We start from the raw sequence: 17,650 nt of genomic DNA on the forward strand, positions 1-17,650 counted from the left end.
AAAATCATATTTAAAGTGGAATAAAAACATAACCCAAAATGACATCATCTCACGATATATCATAAGCCGCCTTGGGGGTCAACGAATGAGGTCTAGCCACGTTAGCTGCGAGCTCGCGTCGCCACTTTGCTATCTAACATCGACTTCGTTGTGCTATCAAGGGAAGGACACGTGTCCTCCTTGTGATACAACACATTCGGTGACGTAGGGCAAAATTACCGGTGCAGCCGGTAACTCCCTCTCTACCGTTCCCGCTAGGTATATAAGCAGACTTCTTGAAAACTCTCACTGAACTTTTTTTTCCCCAAATCAAGTCATTTAAAAAAAAAAAAACCAAAAACAGTAAAAAGTAACGTTTGCCTTTTCTATTGCGATTTTGAGGTAGTAGCTTCTCTCTTTTTCTTTAAGCAGTAATTTATTCTTCATTTTTTGTTAATAGTGTAAATCATATCATGAGTTCCAACTTTCTTTGATCGATCACTAAAAGCAGGAAAATTTACCGGTTTTTCATTTTCTTTTTTAATTTGAAGTGATTACTGCTGTTTAAGTTGCTATGAAGTTTTAATTATGGTTAATCTGTTGCTCCGAACTTTATTTTTGTAATTGGAATTCAATTACACTGAATTTTTAATGCGTGTAATCTATTTGATACTCAAGTTTAATTAGAATTTAATTAGTAGTTCGTTTCGTGATGTAGGTCTCGTGATTGCTGATATGTTCTTTTAAGGTAGAAGGGTTTTAGGTTTTCAGTTATACATTCTTGGCTTAGTGACTTGGGTCCAAAAATTAGGGTTTTTATTCAGGGGGTGTGTGGCTTTGGGAAGGGGGAGTTCAGGAAGTTCGTTTCCTTAAAATTGTGGAGATTAGGCTTGGAAAGCTTAGTGGATTTTTTTTTTTTTGTGTTTTCATTCTTGATTGATTTTGTCTTAGTGGAATAACGTTTGAAACGTTGTAACTTTGTTCTCTTGAAGCATGTGCAATTCGGATTCTAATTATTATCTGGTTTTTCTAGTATACATTGCTTTTAGATCTCTGCCAAATTGTTGAGGGCGCATTTGTTATCAGAAAGGCCTGGCTCTGGACAGCTATTTAAACTCCAGCCACCAGGGGGCAGTACATTCAATGGCACCTTCACGAGTAGCTGGAGGGTTAACTCAATCTTCCTCAAGTTCTGGAATTTTCTTCCAAGGAGATGGACAGTCCCAGGTTGTAGTTAACACTCGCTTGTGCTCACCTTATGAGAACTCATCTAATTTAATTCCTGGAACTGGGCATCCTAATCTGGCTCCTGTTTCGGGGGACATGAACAGTGCTGTCTTGAACAATGTGGCGAACTCAGGACCTAGTGTTGGGGCAAGTTCTTTTGTCAAAGATGCAAATTTGGCATTTTCAAGAGGTCCCCATTTGCAGAGAAGTGCTAGCATAAATGCAGATTCATATATGCGCCTGCCAGCATCGCCCATGTCGTTTTCTTCCAACAATATAAACATGTCAGGTTCATCGGTCATTGGTGGATCCTCTATTGGCCAGCGTGGCTCACATCAAGACCCCAGTGTCCAACAAATGCAGCAGAGTCAGCAGCTGCAGCAAGGGGCCTCAAGTGCTTCATCTTTGCCCATTTCACAAACTGGGCAAGTTTCACTTACTCTGGGTCCACGAGGCCCAGGGACTTTTGTGCAAGACCCTAATATTGTATCCCAGGTGCAGAAAAAAACTCGAGTAGATGTCAAGCAAGAAGACATTCTGCAGCAGCAGGTGTTGCAACAACTTCTGCAAAGACAGGATTCCATGCAGTTGCCAGGTCAAAACCCTCAATTACAAGCCTTGATCCAGCAGCAGAGACTTAGGCAACAACAAATGTTACAGTCAATGCCACCATTGCAGAGAGCCCACTTGCAGCAACAAATGCAATTGAGGAAGCAGTTGCAACAACAGGACATGCAGCAAGTAGCCTCAATAAAGCGTCCCTCTGATGGTGTATGTGCTCGCCGGCTAATGCAATACCTATATCATCAACGCCAAAGGCCATCTGTGAGTTTATGTTTTTTAATTATTAACTGCATGGCAGAGTCTTGTATTTTAATTGTTTTCATTTAGCAGTTTCAATCCTATTGCATCTTTTTGTGAAATTCTGCTATCCCCTTATGCAGGCTCAATTGTCTTGTTGCAGTCGAAGTTATGTAATTGTTAACTTATTGTAGAAATTTACTGTATGCTTTTATGCATGCTCTCTTTCTCGTTGTTGAAGTCTTGAGATAAACTATATTTAACTTAGTAATTGCAGAGGTTCAAAGTGTTTTGAATACTGTTATGCCTTCTTGGATTTGTAGGACAATACCATTGCATATTGGAGGAAATTTGTGGCAGAATATTATTCTCCTCGTGCCAAGAAAAGGTGGTGTTTATCTTTGTATGATAATGTTGGGAGTCATGCACATGGCATTTTCCCTCAAGCAGCTATGGTTAGTCCTTTTGCTTCTTTTTTCTAGTTTTTAATGTGAGGAATTTACCATTTTATTATGAAGTTTAGGCCTTTCTACTGTGATGTGCTGATTAACGTGCATGCATTCTTCTGCATGAACAATATTCTGCATTACTTGGCTTCTTGAATTACATGCTTTTATTCTAATATGTAAAATCCTTATTTTATTTTATTTTTTTCAGGATACCTGGCAGTGTGATATTTGTGGGTCTAAGTCTGGAAGAGGGTTTGGTAAAGATTAATGACTATTTACTTTGTTCTAGAATGGAAATTCATCTTAGTTGATTTGGTAGAATTACTTTTTTGAAATAGGGTATGAGAAAAAGACATACCTTGGTCTGTGTTTGTTAGAGAGTGCTATCTGCAGTAAATTCATTACTTTCTTTTCATTGATTTCAGTTTTATCACCTTCAGATTCCTGAGATTATAGAATATCATTTTTCTCTCTCCATGTTGATATATTGGATTGAAGAGGGACATGCAATGTCTTGAATTTTTGGGTTCTGGGCTTTAGAATTGTTTGTATTCTTTCACTTTAAAACTTTCAGGTAAGCTTTTTCGTTTATTGTTCTTTCAATTGAACAATAATAAATATACCAATTGCTTGAAATCAATATGTATGGTTTCTCAACATTTTCTAGATTTACCTACTCTATAATTAATTCCCATATTCTGTCTCCCTAGTTTTAGAACATAGGCTTTGTGCCTGAGGCTTCTGTCTACTTTTCGCTTCAGTCATCTATAATTGCTCTTACAAGTTGGCACTAATACCCATATTTTGCATAACTATCTAGAGAACAAATGCCTTGTGCCTGTGGCTTCGATCTAATTTTTCATTTCAAAAGTTTCTTCTAATCACTCTTGCATCTTAGCATCTGACCACTTGCTTGAATTTGACCTAGCTAATTACTCTGATGTTCACAGAGGCAACTTTTGAAGTTCTCCCCAGACTTAATGAAATCAAATTTGGGAGCGGAGTGATTGATGAGCTTCTGTTTTTGGATTTGCCTCGTGAATGTAGATTTCCTTCTGGAATAATGATGCTGGAGTATGGAAAAGCAGTTCAGGAGAGTGTATACGAGCAGCTTCGTGTTGTTCGTCAGGGTCAGCTTCGTATCATATTCACTCAGGACTTAAAGGTTAATAGAAGGTTTTACATTTAGTAGTTGTTTTTGATGTAATCTATGATAACCTGTTCACTCTTTCTCTGTTGCAGATATTGTCCTGGGAGTTTTGTGCACGTAGACATGAAGAACTTTTGCCTCGTCGTTTAGTTACACCTCAGGTACTAAACTTTGCACCATATAGCTCTTAACTTATTGATGATTCCTGTGTAAATTAATTCTCGCTTCTTTCCTTTTTTCTTTTTTTTTTTTTTACCAGAAATTTAATATGATTGCCGTACTAAATGTTACAATGCAATTCAATTTATTTATGTTCCTTTAGATGATTTTCATTTTATTTTTTGGTTGATAAATTCAATATGATTGTTATAATTATGTTTTATAGGGCATATGGTTGTATTTGAGCTTTTAAAGAAGAAGAGTGTGCAAAAGTAGGATAATTGGAAGTTGTTAGCATTGCACCCATATTCATATTGCAAGTGACTTTAGTATAACTTGCCTTGTTTTATTTACTTGGGTTTGCATGGCTCTGATACCATATCGGTGAAGAACAAGGGGAAATGATGGGAATCAATGTTTAGAGGGAAAAACAGAAATAAACAGAAACATTTAGTGAGGATTTAGGGAGAGAATGAGAAAGAATCAATAAAAGGAGAAATCTCAATAACCAATATTTTAAAGCTCAAATATTCAGAATCTAAAACCTACTCGATACTAAAATAACATAAATTTTTTATAACTGAACCAAAACCTAAATAAACTGCAAAATATCAAGTTTAGCCCTAAAAACCAAGTACTTGGAACAGAAATAAGGCACTAATTAGTATAAAATAACTTAAATACTTGTAAAGATTAAAATCAAACCTGCAAAACATAAAACAATCTTAGATAACATAAAATATTTCCCCATTCATAAATGTTACTGTGTAAACTGTTAAACTATCTTGCTTTGAGATAACAAACATGGGACTAAACATTTCATTTAAATTGTGCAAGGGCTCTACTTTATCAGAGGTGATTGATACTAATTGTTGGCCTTGTGTATGGAATCTATATAATAAGAAAGACGGATATGTAATGTGACATACTTTCGATGCAGTGCTTGAATATTAGCAATATCACACAAAAGAGAAATGGAGGAGCTTGAAGCTTTTTAACTGTGTTTGAGACCTGAGAATAAATGAGTTGAAAGGTTAGAAGAGTATAGTTAATAAAGTTTCTCTAAAATAATTGGGAGTGGAAAGGAAATTAGAGTAAACTAGAGAGTTTATATGCTTATTATGCCTTACCTCTATTTAAACCATTACTAGAATATATATATTTTTAAGTTGGAAATGACTGCAATTAAGATCCTAAGTGGAATACTTAATTCAAACTCTTCAAATTGGAGGGTAAAATAGGAGGTTAGTTTAGTCCAAACATGCCTTAACTGTAGCTCTGAATCCGTTGGTCATGTTAAGGAGAGTAGAATAGAAATCCTAAAATAGTGTTATCCAGTTTACATGTACCTTTAAGAGCAGGCCAAAAGATGTAAATTGTTTTTGTCGCTTTCATTTTAGTCCTTTAATTCTAAAACTGCATGCCTTTGGTTTGTATAAGAGTTTCCTCTTTTGAGGTAAGAGTTTCTCTTTAATTATTATGTCAAAAAAATAAAAAAAAAACATTTGGGTTTTCCGTTTCCTGATCATTTGTTCATTTTGTTTAAAGTTCTTTAAAGACATTATATAACTTGTACTTGTAAACCATTCAGGTAAATCAGTTACTTCAGGTGGCACAAAAATGCCAGAGCACAATTTGCGAAGGTGGATCTGAGGGGGTTTCTCAGGAGGACTTGCAAACGAACAGCAATATGTGTGTTGATCATACAAGTGTCTCAAATGTCAAATTCTTTTATTCCATGAGTTGATGTTTACTTATCCAGTTCCTTCGGTTAGAGCCCTTTTAGATTTTAAGCAAATAAGATCATACAAGTGTCTCAAATGTCATTCTTTTATTCCATGAGTTGATGTTTTTACTTATCCGGTTCCTTCGGTTAGAGCCCTTAATATTTTAAGCAAATAAGTTGCTCCAAGTCATTACTTGAGAAACCTTAGAAATATGAAAGCCCTTGTGATATGTTATGTGGTTGTAAGCTAGAGGGACACAACCCATAGAGTGTTTTTTAAGGGTCTTGAAATAGCAAGAACTTTTTGTTATAGGAGTATAGAGTGGATAGGTCCTTCAATTATTGAAGGTTTTGATTTTCGGTTTGCATGTTGCTCAGGATCTATTACCTGGTCATTAGGATTTTGCTGATGCAACATTGATTGCTTTCTCCCAGGGTTCTGACTGCTGGACGTCAGCTTGTGAAGAGTTTGGAGTTACAGTCACTGAATGACTTGGGTTTTTCAAAGAGATATGTGAGATGTTTGCAGGTACAGTTTAGCTTTGTGCATTTAAAATCTGGTAAATCAGTATTCTTTTTCTGCTTTTGGATTTCCTTACAGTTTTCATATAATTTGTCATAGATTGCTGAGGTTGTCAATAGCATGAAAGATCTGATGGATTTTTGTCGAGAACACAAGTTTGGGCCAATTGGTAAGTTGTATATTTGCCTTTCTGACCTCTGGAATTTTGATGGTTTTCTCTTGCTCATGACATCTGTTGGTTACATTCATGGAAAATTGTGTATAATAGGTGACTAGATCTGATATTATGTGGCATACTTCTCTAAGTTCTCTTATTCTTTTAAGGACATAAAAGAACTTCTACCTTGTTTCCATTCAATTGGCTGGTATGTGAAATCAGAAGAGAAGGGGGGCGGTGGTATATAACCTTTGATTCTAACCACCTGCTTGCTTAACACAATATATGCAGGGGGCTTGAGAAACTATCCCAAACATGCCACTGCAGCCAAGCTTCAAACGCAGGAAATGGAGCAGCTAGCAAATGCTCAGGGTCAGCCAACTGATAGGAATACCCTCAACAAACTGATGGCATTACATCCTGGAATAAACAATCCAATGGGCAGCAGCAATCACATTGCTGGTGGAGGAGCCTCAAGTGGTTCAGCTCAAGCTGCTTTGGCACTTACTAACCACCGGAATCTGCTCCGTAGGCAGAATTCAATTAATTCAAGCCCCAATCATCAGGAAGCTTCATCTTCCTTCAATAATTCTATTCATAGTCGATCAATTTTCCAAGGGTCTGTGGCCTTGTTACCAGGATCCATGCAGTCCCTGCCTGTTAGTGGCCTATCAAGCCCCAGTTTAGCAGCTCACCAGCCTACAGCCAGCACTAATGACTTAATGAAACAGAACCACCCAGAGTCTTCTCAGGATAACCAGGCTTTACAACAACAAATGATCCACCAGCTACTCCATGAGATGTCTAATAACAATACGGGAGGTCAACAGCAATCGTTGAGTGGGCATAATGGGACTGGAAGTGAGGGAAGAAATGGAGTATGCTTTGGAAGTAATGCCCCTGCTTCTGCTGCAGCTACCTCTAATGTATCAGGAGGTGTTGCAGGCCCTGCACCAAGTCAAAGCAACAGTTTTAAAGCTGCTTCAAACAGCGACTCTTCAGCTGCTGGTGGCAGCAATGTATTCACGCGGGGAATACCAGATCTGCCTCAAAATCAGCTCCATTTCCAGGATGATATAGTTCCAGATATAGCTCATGAGTTTACAGAAAATGGTTTTTTTAACAGTGACCTTGACGATGATCAAGGTTATGGGTGGAAGGCATGAGTAAACGTGGTTTGGCTCAACACCAATTAAAAATGGCTTCTGATGGGTGAGTATTGGCAAATCGTTGTACAGAAATTTTGAAATAGCTGCGCTTTTCTTTATTGTTTTTCTCCCCGGGCTTCTTTTAACATGCCATCACTGTGACATCACTAGCTTTGTTCTCCAGGTGATCTTTTTCCTTTCTGATCCCTTTATTTTCCAAGCTTTTCCAGTTTTCAAGTCTTGCAAGTGTAATCTATTGAACGAACTTGAGAACAGATTTCATTCTCTCATAATATGATATATTACATGTTTCATTGGACAGCGTTTATGATTCATTACGTGTATTGTCAATAGAGCTGGCAAATCGGGGCTTACTTAGAGCCCTGAATTGTTATGGTTTCGGATTTTTTCGGCTCTTTTAAAAGAGAAATTTTTTTAGTTCTATTTTTTTCAGATTTGGGCTCATGGGTGGGCTATAACAAATTTAATAAATTTAAATTTTATCAGTATTTTAAATTCAAATGTAATAATTACTGACAACGTAATTTAAGTCTAAAAAACATAAATGATATATATTTAATAAAATTAATTTATAAAATAATTGAAGCTGATGCAATTTTTAGTATTCTATGATTTTATATGAATTAATAAAAAATATAAATTATATATAATAAAATTATTTTATATAAAATAATTAAAATAGATGTAAAATCTAATATTCTGTGATATTATATAAATTAACTTAAATATATTTTATTGTGAATAACTTTTTTTCTTATTGAATTTTTATTGAATAACGATGTTTATTATAACATCTTACATTTAACCCGATCATCAAATTCAAGTATGGAGCATTACAAGTTAAATTGCTAAAATGTATGTTAAGTATGACTTCTATTTCAGTCAAATTTGATAAATAAAATTTCAGTTAAACTTTGTTTATTTGTTTCAATCAAACTCTGATTAGTTTAGATTATTTTATTATTATTTGACCTGTGCCGAAACCATTTTTTATTTTGAAAAATGGGAGTCGACTTTAAAAACGAAAATGGATTGGAGTCGCCACCGATCTTTTATTGAGGTGTGATTGGATCACCTTGAAAACAATTTTGGTCTACGTGTTTCAGAAAAAATGAGTTCGGGAGTCAGTTACGTACAAGGAAGGGTTAGCACCCTCGTAACGCCCAAAATTGGTACCTAATTGATTATTTAATGTCTTAAGGTCGAATGTCGATAAAAAGACTAGAAAGCAATTCCCTTTTTCAAAATTTTTATTGAAATTTATTATTTTGAAAACTATAAAGTTTGGTCATCTTGTTTCAATGAAGAAATCGAAACCCAGTAAATTAGGGTACTATTTGAAGTTCCGATGGCAACACACGAATTTGTTTTTTATTAAACATTCGTCTCGAGATAAAAAAATGTCATATTTAGTGAGTTAGGACATAACATTTCGAATTCCCGAGATAAGCTTCGGTTTGAAATTTTTTACGCTTTCATTGAAGAAGAAATTCTCAATTACTTAAATTTAACGAGGAAAATTGAAGCCTAGTAAGTTAAGGTATAATATTCTCGAGAATCTTGAATACCGAATATATTGAAAAACTTATGGATAAAAATGATTTCAATATTTTAATAAAACATAACCTTTTAAACGAACGTATTGCAATTGAATGATAACGTACAACGGATAATTCGAAAATAAAATATACATTAATGAGCAATGAATAATCAATAAATAAATAGAAACAAACATAGCAACAATAATCTCAATTGTACATTATGCCAATATCAATATCAACATTCAAAAGCTAATAAAAAACGAGCCAATTAATGCAAATGCAAACCAAATGTACAAGTTTTGAAATAATTAAAAAAAACAAATGGCATTAAGGAAATGAAAATTGTAAATCAATAAAGTATATGTACAAAAATTTAAAATAAATAATATACAAGAAATTGAAATAACCAAAAATTGAGCTAAAAATAAATACTATGTGGGACAATAATATTTAAACAAATTTTAAAATAAAGGTTGCATATGAGGAAAATCAAAACAAGCACTATAAAATATAATATATATATTAATCTAATAAGTGATACGTATAAAGTGAAAACTCGATATAAATAATGATGTATATAATAATATGTAAAAGTTGAAATATACAAAATATAGAAGAAGGTATTTTAAAGAATGAAATTATATACATATAAGTAGCTTAAAAAAAGAACGTATTTAAAGGGGAACTAAAAAAATCATAGTTATAATAATATAAAAATAACAATATATTCATAGAATAAAAAATATATAGATTATATACATATAATTATATTGTATGAGAATACTATCATATAATTCTTTAAAATGTAATAATATAAAAGAAAATTTTAAAAATAAATACATTATAAAATAAGACTATTAAAAAAATACATACTAATTATATTAAGCTTATATAAAAATATATACATAAAAATAGCATATGATAGATATAAATAATGATATGATAAGTTTAAAATTATAGTACATGATAAATTTCAAATTATGATGTATGATAAATTTAAATAATATTAATGATAATTTAAAATAATAGTATATTAAATATTAAAATAATACTAATGATAAATTTAAAACAATGTTAAACTTAAATATTAAATAATACTAGATTTAAAAAAATAAATATGTCGAAAATATGAACTAATTAGATTTAAAATTAAACTAATAAAAATTAAATTAGAATTGAAACAAAATTAAAAAGTGAGAAAATAAAATAAAATAAAGTAAAATAATAGGTCAAAGATTGAATTGAAACTAAAACAAAATTAAAAGGGCAAAAAAACATAATTTAAAAAAAGGCTAAAGTGCAGCGCGCGGATAACATGAGGGATCGAAAGGGAAATATATCCAATCTCCAAAACCCAGTGCTTTAATGTGGATTAAAATGACATACAAATGAAATCTCTGTTCCCAATTAAAAGAATAACAAAAGGTTAAATGGAACAACATAACGTAAAGGAGAGGACTAACTGCGCAAATTACCCTTTAGGGTGAGAACGTGCGAATCTTATCCTCACCAAACGGAGCCGTTTTTGTGCTTTTATTTAAGTTAAATAATTTTTTTAAAAAACCTATTCTGTTTTATTTTTTCCAAAAATAAAAAAGGGGTTGCTGCTCTGCTAGGGTTTTGCTTTTTAACCCTTGAGCGCTGTCGATTGAAGCTTCCAGATCTGTACCCTTGGCCCTCGCCTAACTTCCGATCACGACGGAGTAGGCAAAGTCAGGTAAACCTCTCATCTCTCTAACCTTTCCTTTTTCTTTTATTTTGGTACACAGTTAATGAACAAAAGAGCAGAAAAGAAAAAAAAAACAAAGAAAAATCTTTATTCACCTTTCGAATGCTCGATTTTTGTTTCAATTTCTTTGAATATTTTTTGATTTTTTATTCCCTTTTGCGTCCCCCCAATTACAGTGCTTCCCTTGGATTTTTATAGCCAAGAAATGAAAATAAATAATAAAATGAAATCCTAAAACTCTAGTATGTTATTCATTTTTTGTTGTTCTTTGTGTGCTACTTGTTATTTGTGTTTGTTGCAGGTACAGCTGTCGTGGAGAAGCACATGCGCGATGGTGCAGCACGCGTGGGGAAGAGGCGCGCCTGGGCTACTGCTGTGTCGGCTGAAACAAAAAGCTGTTGAGGAAGGCTAGGGTTTCCTGTTATTTTTGGTATTGGGTTTCTGAGTTTGGTTTAATGGTTTGGGGCAGATTAATGGGCTGTTTGTATTCTACATAGTGTAACGGGTTTGTTTATTGGGTCAGGGGTTTATTATTTGGGCTATTTGGGTAGGGCCTTATTGGGCTAATGTATTTAGTTTTTAATTTTTTTATTGTAATTTGGGCATTTAAATTTGTTTTGGTTTTTATATTTTTTAATTGGGCCCGGGGCAAAATTGGGTATTACAGCTGCCCCTTTTTGCTCATTATCGTGTAACGAGAATGGAGCAAAGACATTAAAAATGACCAATTTTGCCCAGTCTTGCCGAATCTTGACTTCTATGGTGCCTCTCTTCTTTAAGCAGCCTCAGTCCAACCTACTGCATCTTCAGAGGTACAGGAATTGGTACTTCGATCCACTCCACTTTAACGTCAGGGAGATAGGATTTGTAACTTGTAGCTCTTCAAGAGAACAAAATTTGCTATCTTCAGTCTGCTCCACTGCAACTTCAGGGAGATAAGACTTGTTTCTTCAATCTTAACACCAGGGAGATAAGATTCGTTGCCTTCAGCTTTAATTTGCTTCGCTACAATGCCAGAGAAATAAGATTCGCTACCTTTAGCTTTAATCTGTTCCACTGTAACACCAAAGAGATAGGATTTGCTGCCTTCAGCTTTAATTCGCTCCACTTCAGCTTTAATCTACTGTGACGTCATTGAAATAAGATTCGCTGCCTTCAGCTTTAGTCTGTTCCACTGCAACGCCAAGGAAATGAGATTCGCTGTCTTCAGCTTTAATCTACTGCGACGCCAGGGAAATAAGATTCGCTGCCTTCAGCTTTAGTCTGTTCCACTGCAACGCCAATGAAATGAGATTCGCTGCCTTCAGCTTTAATCTACTGCGATGCCAGGGAAATAAGATTCACTGCCTTCAGCTTTAATCTGTTCCACTGCAACTCCAAGGAAATGAGATTCGCTGCCTTCAGCTTTAATCTGTTCCACTGCAACGCCAAGGAAATGAGATTCGCTGCCTTCAGCTTTAATCTACTGCGACGCCAGGGAAATAAGATTCGCTGCCTTCAGCTTTAATCTGTTCCACTGCAACGCCAAGGAAATGAGATTCGCTGCCTTCAGCTTTAATCTACTACGACGCCAGGGAAATAAGATTCGCTGCCTTCAGCTTTAATCTGTTCCACTGCAACGCCAAGGAAATGGGATTCGTTGCCTTCAGCTTTAATCTACTGCGATGCCAGGGAAATAAGATTCGCTGCCTTCAGCTTTAATTTGTTCCACTGTAACGCCAAGGAAATGAGATTGTTGTCTTCAATCCACTCCACTACAACTTCATGGAGATAGGATTTTTGGTTTCACCGATCTGTTCTCTAGGGAACATGACCTGTAGAATCCCTTTCATGGGCCTATGTATGCCTAGTGATTAGGATGTTATGATCGGAATGAATCAAAATCTCCTAACTAGATGTGTATGCATGAATGTAAAATGAAAATGATATCTTAACATTTGAGTTGTTATTACTCGTTATTCATTAAGGCTTTATTATCAACACGTCAGAACGCTATCTTGTTCGGTTGGTAACACTCATATCTTACTTAACCAGAGTGCCCCCACTGTAATCTTCAAGGCTCAATCCACAGTAATTTTCAAGGTTCAATCCACTATAATTTTGGGACATAAAATTTATAATATCTTCTTCCTACTGTAATTTAGGAGTATAAGATCTGTCTCTTTCTCAATCCTCTCCCACTGTAATTCAAGGATACAAGATGTGAATATTTTAGGTCTCTTACACCATGCCTAAGGTGTCGTACCAAATATTTATGCACAATTGTAGAAATTTCTTCTCCAAGAAAACCTCTTCTTATCACTTGGTGATCATTACTTGTTTGTTCATTAAAGCATTGTCACCAACACGACATCTTATCATTTTGTTCAATCAATGTCCTGACAACAAAATCCGAAGGGATAGTCTTAATTTAGATTTTTCCTTCTTAGATATTTCAACCTTTAAACTTGGTGCGTTCTAAACAGTAGTCCTGTTTCAGGTTCCTGTATTATTTAGAAGCTTCTAGAGTAATGTGCAAAACTTTCCTTGTGAAAGTATTATTAGTCCATTAATCATTATTCTAATGCAACATGCTTACAAAAATATCATAACAATAGATAAAATGGAATTGATTTGGGAGCATAGCTCGAAATGAGTAAATTATCAATGATAGTAAGAATAAAAGAGGAATTAATTAGGAACATGTATCTTGAAAAAGAATGAAGTATTCCAAGAACAACAAATTCAATATAAATAGTATAAAGACTAGGTGCCCCAGATATCGCAGCTTGAACTTCTTTGTACAAACTTTCTGAAGACCATTTGAAGTTTGACATGTGTTTAGGAGATCAATAGTACTTTGTCGATGCTCCAAGTTGCTGCCTACCTTTTCCTGTTGATTCAGGTATAGCAAGATTACCACATGACCCAATTTGATAAAAATTTGAGTTGCTCTGATCACCTCATGTTCCATTCTGATCCAAAATTTGAGCCGCCCTTTTCGAGTTTTCAACTCAAATCCCCTTTGGACTCAAGGCGCCCTTTGCGGGTTTTCACCTTGGCCTCTCCATTTTTACTTTTTCTTTTTTCTATTTTTTTATTTTTTTTTATTTTTACGACTCAAAGCGCCCTTTGCGGGTTTTCACCTTGGTCCCTTCTCTTTTTTTAGGTGAAGTATTTCTTGACTGAATCTGAGTTTACAGGATTAGGCAAGTTTTTACCATCCATCTCACTCAAAATCAATGTTCCTCCAGAAAAGGCCTTCTTTACGACATAACGTCATTCCCAAATTGGTATCCATTTCCCTCTAAAGTCTTTTTGTAGAGGGAGGATCTTCTTCAACACCTAGTCCTCCTCGTGGAATTCTTTGGAATGAACCTTTTTGTTATAGACTCGCATCATTCGTTTCTGGTACATCTGACCGTGAAGAATAGCTTTTAGCCTTTTTCCTTCTATTAGGTTTACCCGATTAGATTGGATCTATTTAGCTTCATCCAACTTTTAGCTCAACCAATACCCAAAGAGAAGGGATTTCAAACTCAATGGGTAAAATTGTCTCCATCCCATAAATCAAAGAGAAAAGCATTGCCCCGGTGGAGGCCCTAATAGGTGTCTGATAAGCAAGGAGAGCAAATGGTAATACCAATCTTTGTAAGTCTCAGACGTTTTCCTCACAACTTTCTTAATATTTTTATTGGTCGCCTCCACTACGCCATTCATTCATTTTCATTTTCATTTTTTTGAAATATTTTGATTTTTTTGATTTTTAAATTTTTTTAAAATTTTTTTTTGAAATATTTTTTTGATAGAATCTGAACTTATAGGATTAGGCCAGTCCTTGTTATCCCTTTCAATCAGAGTCAATGCTTTTCTAGATAAAATCTTCCACACAAGATCTTCCACTTTTATTTGGTATGTGAAAGATCTTCTTCGGTATCAGGTTTCTCTCATAGAGCCTTCTGGGATGAAGTTTAACTATGACGGAAATCTTTGGATCTTTTCCTTCAATCGGGATAAAATCTAATAAAAAATTGAAGAGATGGAAACTCGACTTTAATGGTTAAAATCGTGATAAGCCAAAGAGAAAGGCGTTATCCTGGCCAAGAATTTTCACTGCATTGTTCATGATGTTAATCTTAAACATACTGCAAATTTCTGATATTTTGCTGTTGCTAAGATTACAATGTTAATGCTTAACCCAGGCATGACCATGTGAAGACATCTTTGAACTCTTGAAGTAACTTATCAATGTCATGCTTTGTTTCTTCAGTTATGCATCTTTACTACTTTTCCCTTCTCAAAGGTCACAATCTCCATTGTCTATTCCTGAGGTAAAAGTTGTTTCTCTTCCTGCTCTACCATCGTCAACAAGTTCGGAGATAGGTTACAATCTACGCTATTTTCAAAGTTATGAGATCCCTCTAAACACATGTCTCACTCAAAAGGAGATTCTTAGACTGTAGCAGCGTCACTCATGTTATTGATATCTAGGGACCTATTGTAGATACAAAAGAATATACAAAGAATGCATGAATTTATGAATAATTATCTGTACAGTATAATTTTGAATGAAATGAAAGAATGATTTGGAAGAAAATCTCCAAAAGAATGAAAGAATTCATATGGAGAGAATGAAAGAATATTTGCTCAAAATGCAAAGATGTATTTCATTAAAATAATGACGTTCAGACACGAGCCTATTTCCCAAAGGGATTCTTATCACTTATAGGCTAAAAGCAATAAGTGTGTTCTGAACATTACTCTGTGTAAGCTCTAAATACTATAGAGATTTCTTCTACAGTCTGATTATTTAGAACACTCCCAGGTTTAAAAGGGCGGATATTTAACAAGGTCCCTTTTCAATTGTGTTCATGTATGGCATTGATGTGAACATTTCCCAACACTTCTTTATACATCACATTCACTCCATTATCAATATGATTGATTAGCGGATTTTTTGCATTAGATGAGTCATCGAACTTGACAATGCCCATATTGATGAATCTTTCAACTAGCTTCTTGAAGGCAGTGCAATTTTCTATAGAATACCCCGTAATTCCTGTATGGTAGTCACATTGTGTGTTCGCATCATACCATTTGGGATACGGAGGTTGTAGAGGTTTCACGTGAAAAGAGGAACAACGTGTGCATCAAACAAACTGTGATACAGCTCCCTATATGACATTGGGATTGGCGTAAATTGGAACTTCTCAGTCTTTGTACCAGAATCTTGCCTTGATGAGTTTTGTTGATTAACAACCACCTTTCTTGGCTGACTTACAGTAACTGATTTTGAGTAACATGTGTTGTTCACCTTATTTTCTTTTCTCCCTAAGGCTGACTTCTTGTTACTCTATTCGGCATCAATCTTCCAACTCTTTATGGCATTCTCAATCATCTCGCTATTCATGATTATATCTGAGAAACTTTTTGTGGCGCTTCCCAATATGTGTGTGATGAATGAGGCTTTTAACGTGTTGATAAAGAACATCGTTATTTCTTTCTCTAGGAGCGGTGGCTGAACTTGAACGACAACTTCCCTCCATCTCTGTGCATATTGCCTGAAGCTCTCACTCGGTTTCTTCTCCATGTTCTGTAGAGTAATTCTATTAGGAGTCATGTCCGTTACATGACTATATTGCTTCATGAATATGATACGAACTCGTTTCGTGATTGATTCGAGTCGTTAGTGATGCCAGATCGTGAATTGAGTAGAATAGAATCGTTTCGGTTTAAAAGAAACAAAATAGAGATAATGGCTTCAAACAAAGGTAATAAACAAAATAAATAGGAAACAATAACAAATTAATTGGCTAAGACCGAGAATGAACCAGCAATAATGAATTGTTGACCCGAGTCTCAAAATGGTTCTAAGGTGTTTTTTGGTTTAAAGAAACAGCAAGGAACCTTGACCCACTATCAACTATGATAGGAACCAAAGGTATATTGAACGCCACACCAAAGGTGATAAGTTCAACAACAAAGAAAAGATGGACGCCACAAGCTATGCTTGATAAGTCAAATCAATTCCGTAAGAACAAAGAGAATTGGATAGCTCACAATTCAAATATTTCATCTATATTCAGCAAAAGTCCCATCTCTAAGGTTGATTACATCTATTTATAATGCTAGAATAAGGTAACTGAATGGTCAAAAACATCCAACTTAATGTGTCATAAAAACTCATGTCTTTTCTTATGCTTGAACTAAAGAACTCCTTCCATAAAATCACTTCAATTCAGCTGATTTGAATGTCTTTAATAGCTTAAAAATGACTCTTGAGTTGTCCTTGGCCAGCTGAATAGACACCATCTTTTAACTAGCTCCTTAATGACATTTTAAGACTTGATTAAATTCTCTTGAAAGCTCCAAAAAACTGCTGGAAGAAGAAGGGTTGCTGCCAAATTTTAAAGGTCATAAAATGCTCTTTAAACACTCCTTTAATGATGTTTAAGCTTCCTTTATAACAGCCCTTTTAATTGTAACTGAAAATAACTTGAACAGCCACTTAATTAAATGTATAAAGCCTTGAATTGTAACCACTATGAGCTGAAAAGTCACCTGCAATAAACACATTAAAATGAGTTTATTAAACACATGGAAAACACTTATTAATCATAACACACATTAAACTTACTTAAATAAATGAACTAAAACATATATGCAATAATTATTCCAGCAACTAGTTTAATTAAAGAAGCATAATTAAAAGAACTTAATTTATGCATTAATAAATAATCCTAGGAACTAGATCAATTAAGAAGCATCTTATTTAATAAAGATCACTAACTTAAGATGAGTTGAATTAATTAATCAGCAACTCATTTATTAAACTAAGATAAGTTTAATTTAAAGAAATAAATTTAGCTTGCAATAAATTGCAAGTGACGCCTATTGAACGGTTCGAAGCACAACTATCAAATTCGGCTACTTGCTCTCTCCAAGCTCGTTCCACATAGCTTGCTATTGCATTTTGAAATCTCTTAACTCGTGATCGAGTTATTGGCCCTCGTGGCAGCTCAATGGATTCGGTAGTAATTTCTCGGGCTAAGGTTGCATCA

The 17,650-nt window shown here is 34.7% G+C and overlaps 1 protein-coding gene across 2 annotated transcripts; it reads left to right on the forward strand.

Moving 5' to 3' along the window:
- The first annotated feature begins 284 nt into the window (after positions 1-284).
- On the forward strand, positions 285-7,633 carry LOC121203502 (probable transcriptional regulator SLK2). Of its 2 annotated transcripts, XM_041100131.1 has the most exons (11): positions 291-381; positions 1,013-1,206; positions 1,311-2,031; positions 2,331-2,462; positions 2,665-2,713; positions 3,407-3,621; positions 3,699-3,767; positions 5,357-5,457; positions 5,927-6,020; positions 6,114-6,183; positions 6,463-7,633. In XM_041100131.1, exons 2-11 carry the CDS (start codon positions 1,193-1,195, stop codon positions 7,335-7,337), a joined length of 2,340 nt encoding a protein of 779 aa, XP_040956065.1. In that variant the 5' UTR covers positions 291-381; positions 1,013-1,192; the 3' UTR covers positions 7,338-7,633. The 2 variants fall into 2 exon arrangements, with proteins under 2 accessions (XP_040956064.1, XP_040956065.1); XM_041100130.1 differs by having other exon boundaries at positions 285-381; positions 1,013-2,031.
- Positions 7,634-17,650: the final 10,017 nt, after the last annotated feature.

This window comes from Gossypium hirsutum, chromosome D08 (assembly GCF_007990345.1).
Source record: "Gossypium hirsutum isolate 1008001.06 chromosome D08, Gossypium_hirsutum_v2.1, whole genome shotgun sequence".
Lineage (NCBI taxonomy): Eukaryota > Viridiplantae > Streptophyta > Magnoliopsida > Malvales > Malvaceae > Gossypium > Gossypium hirsutum.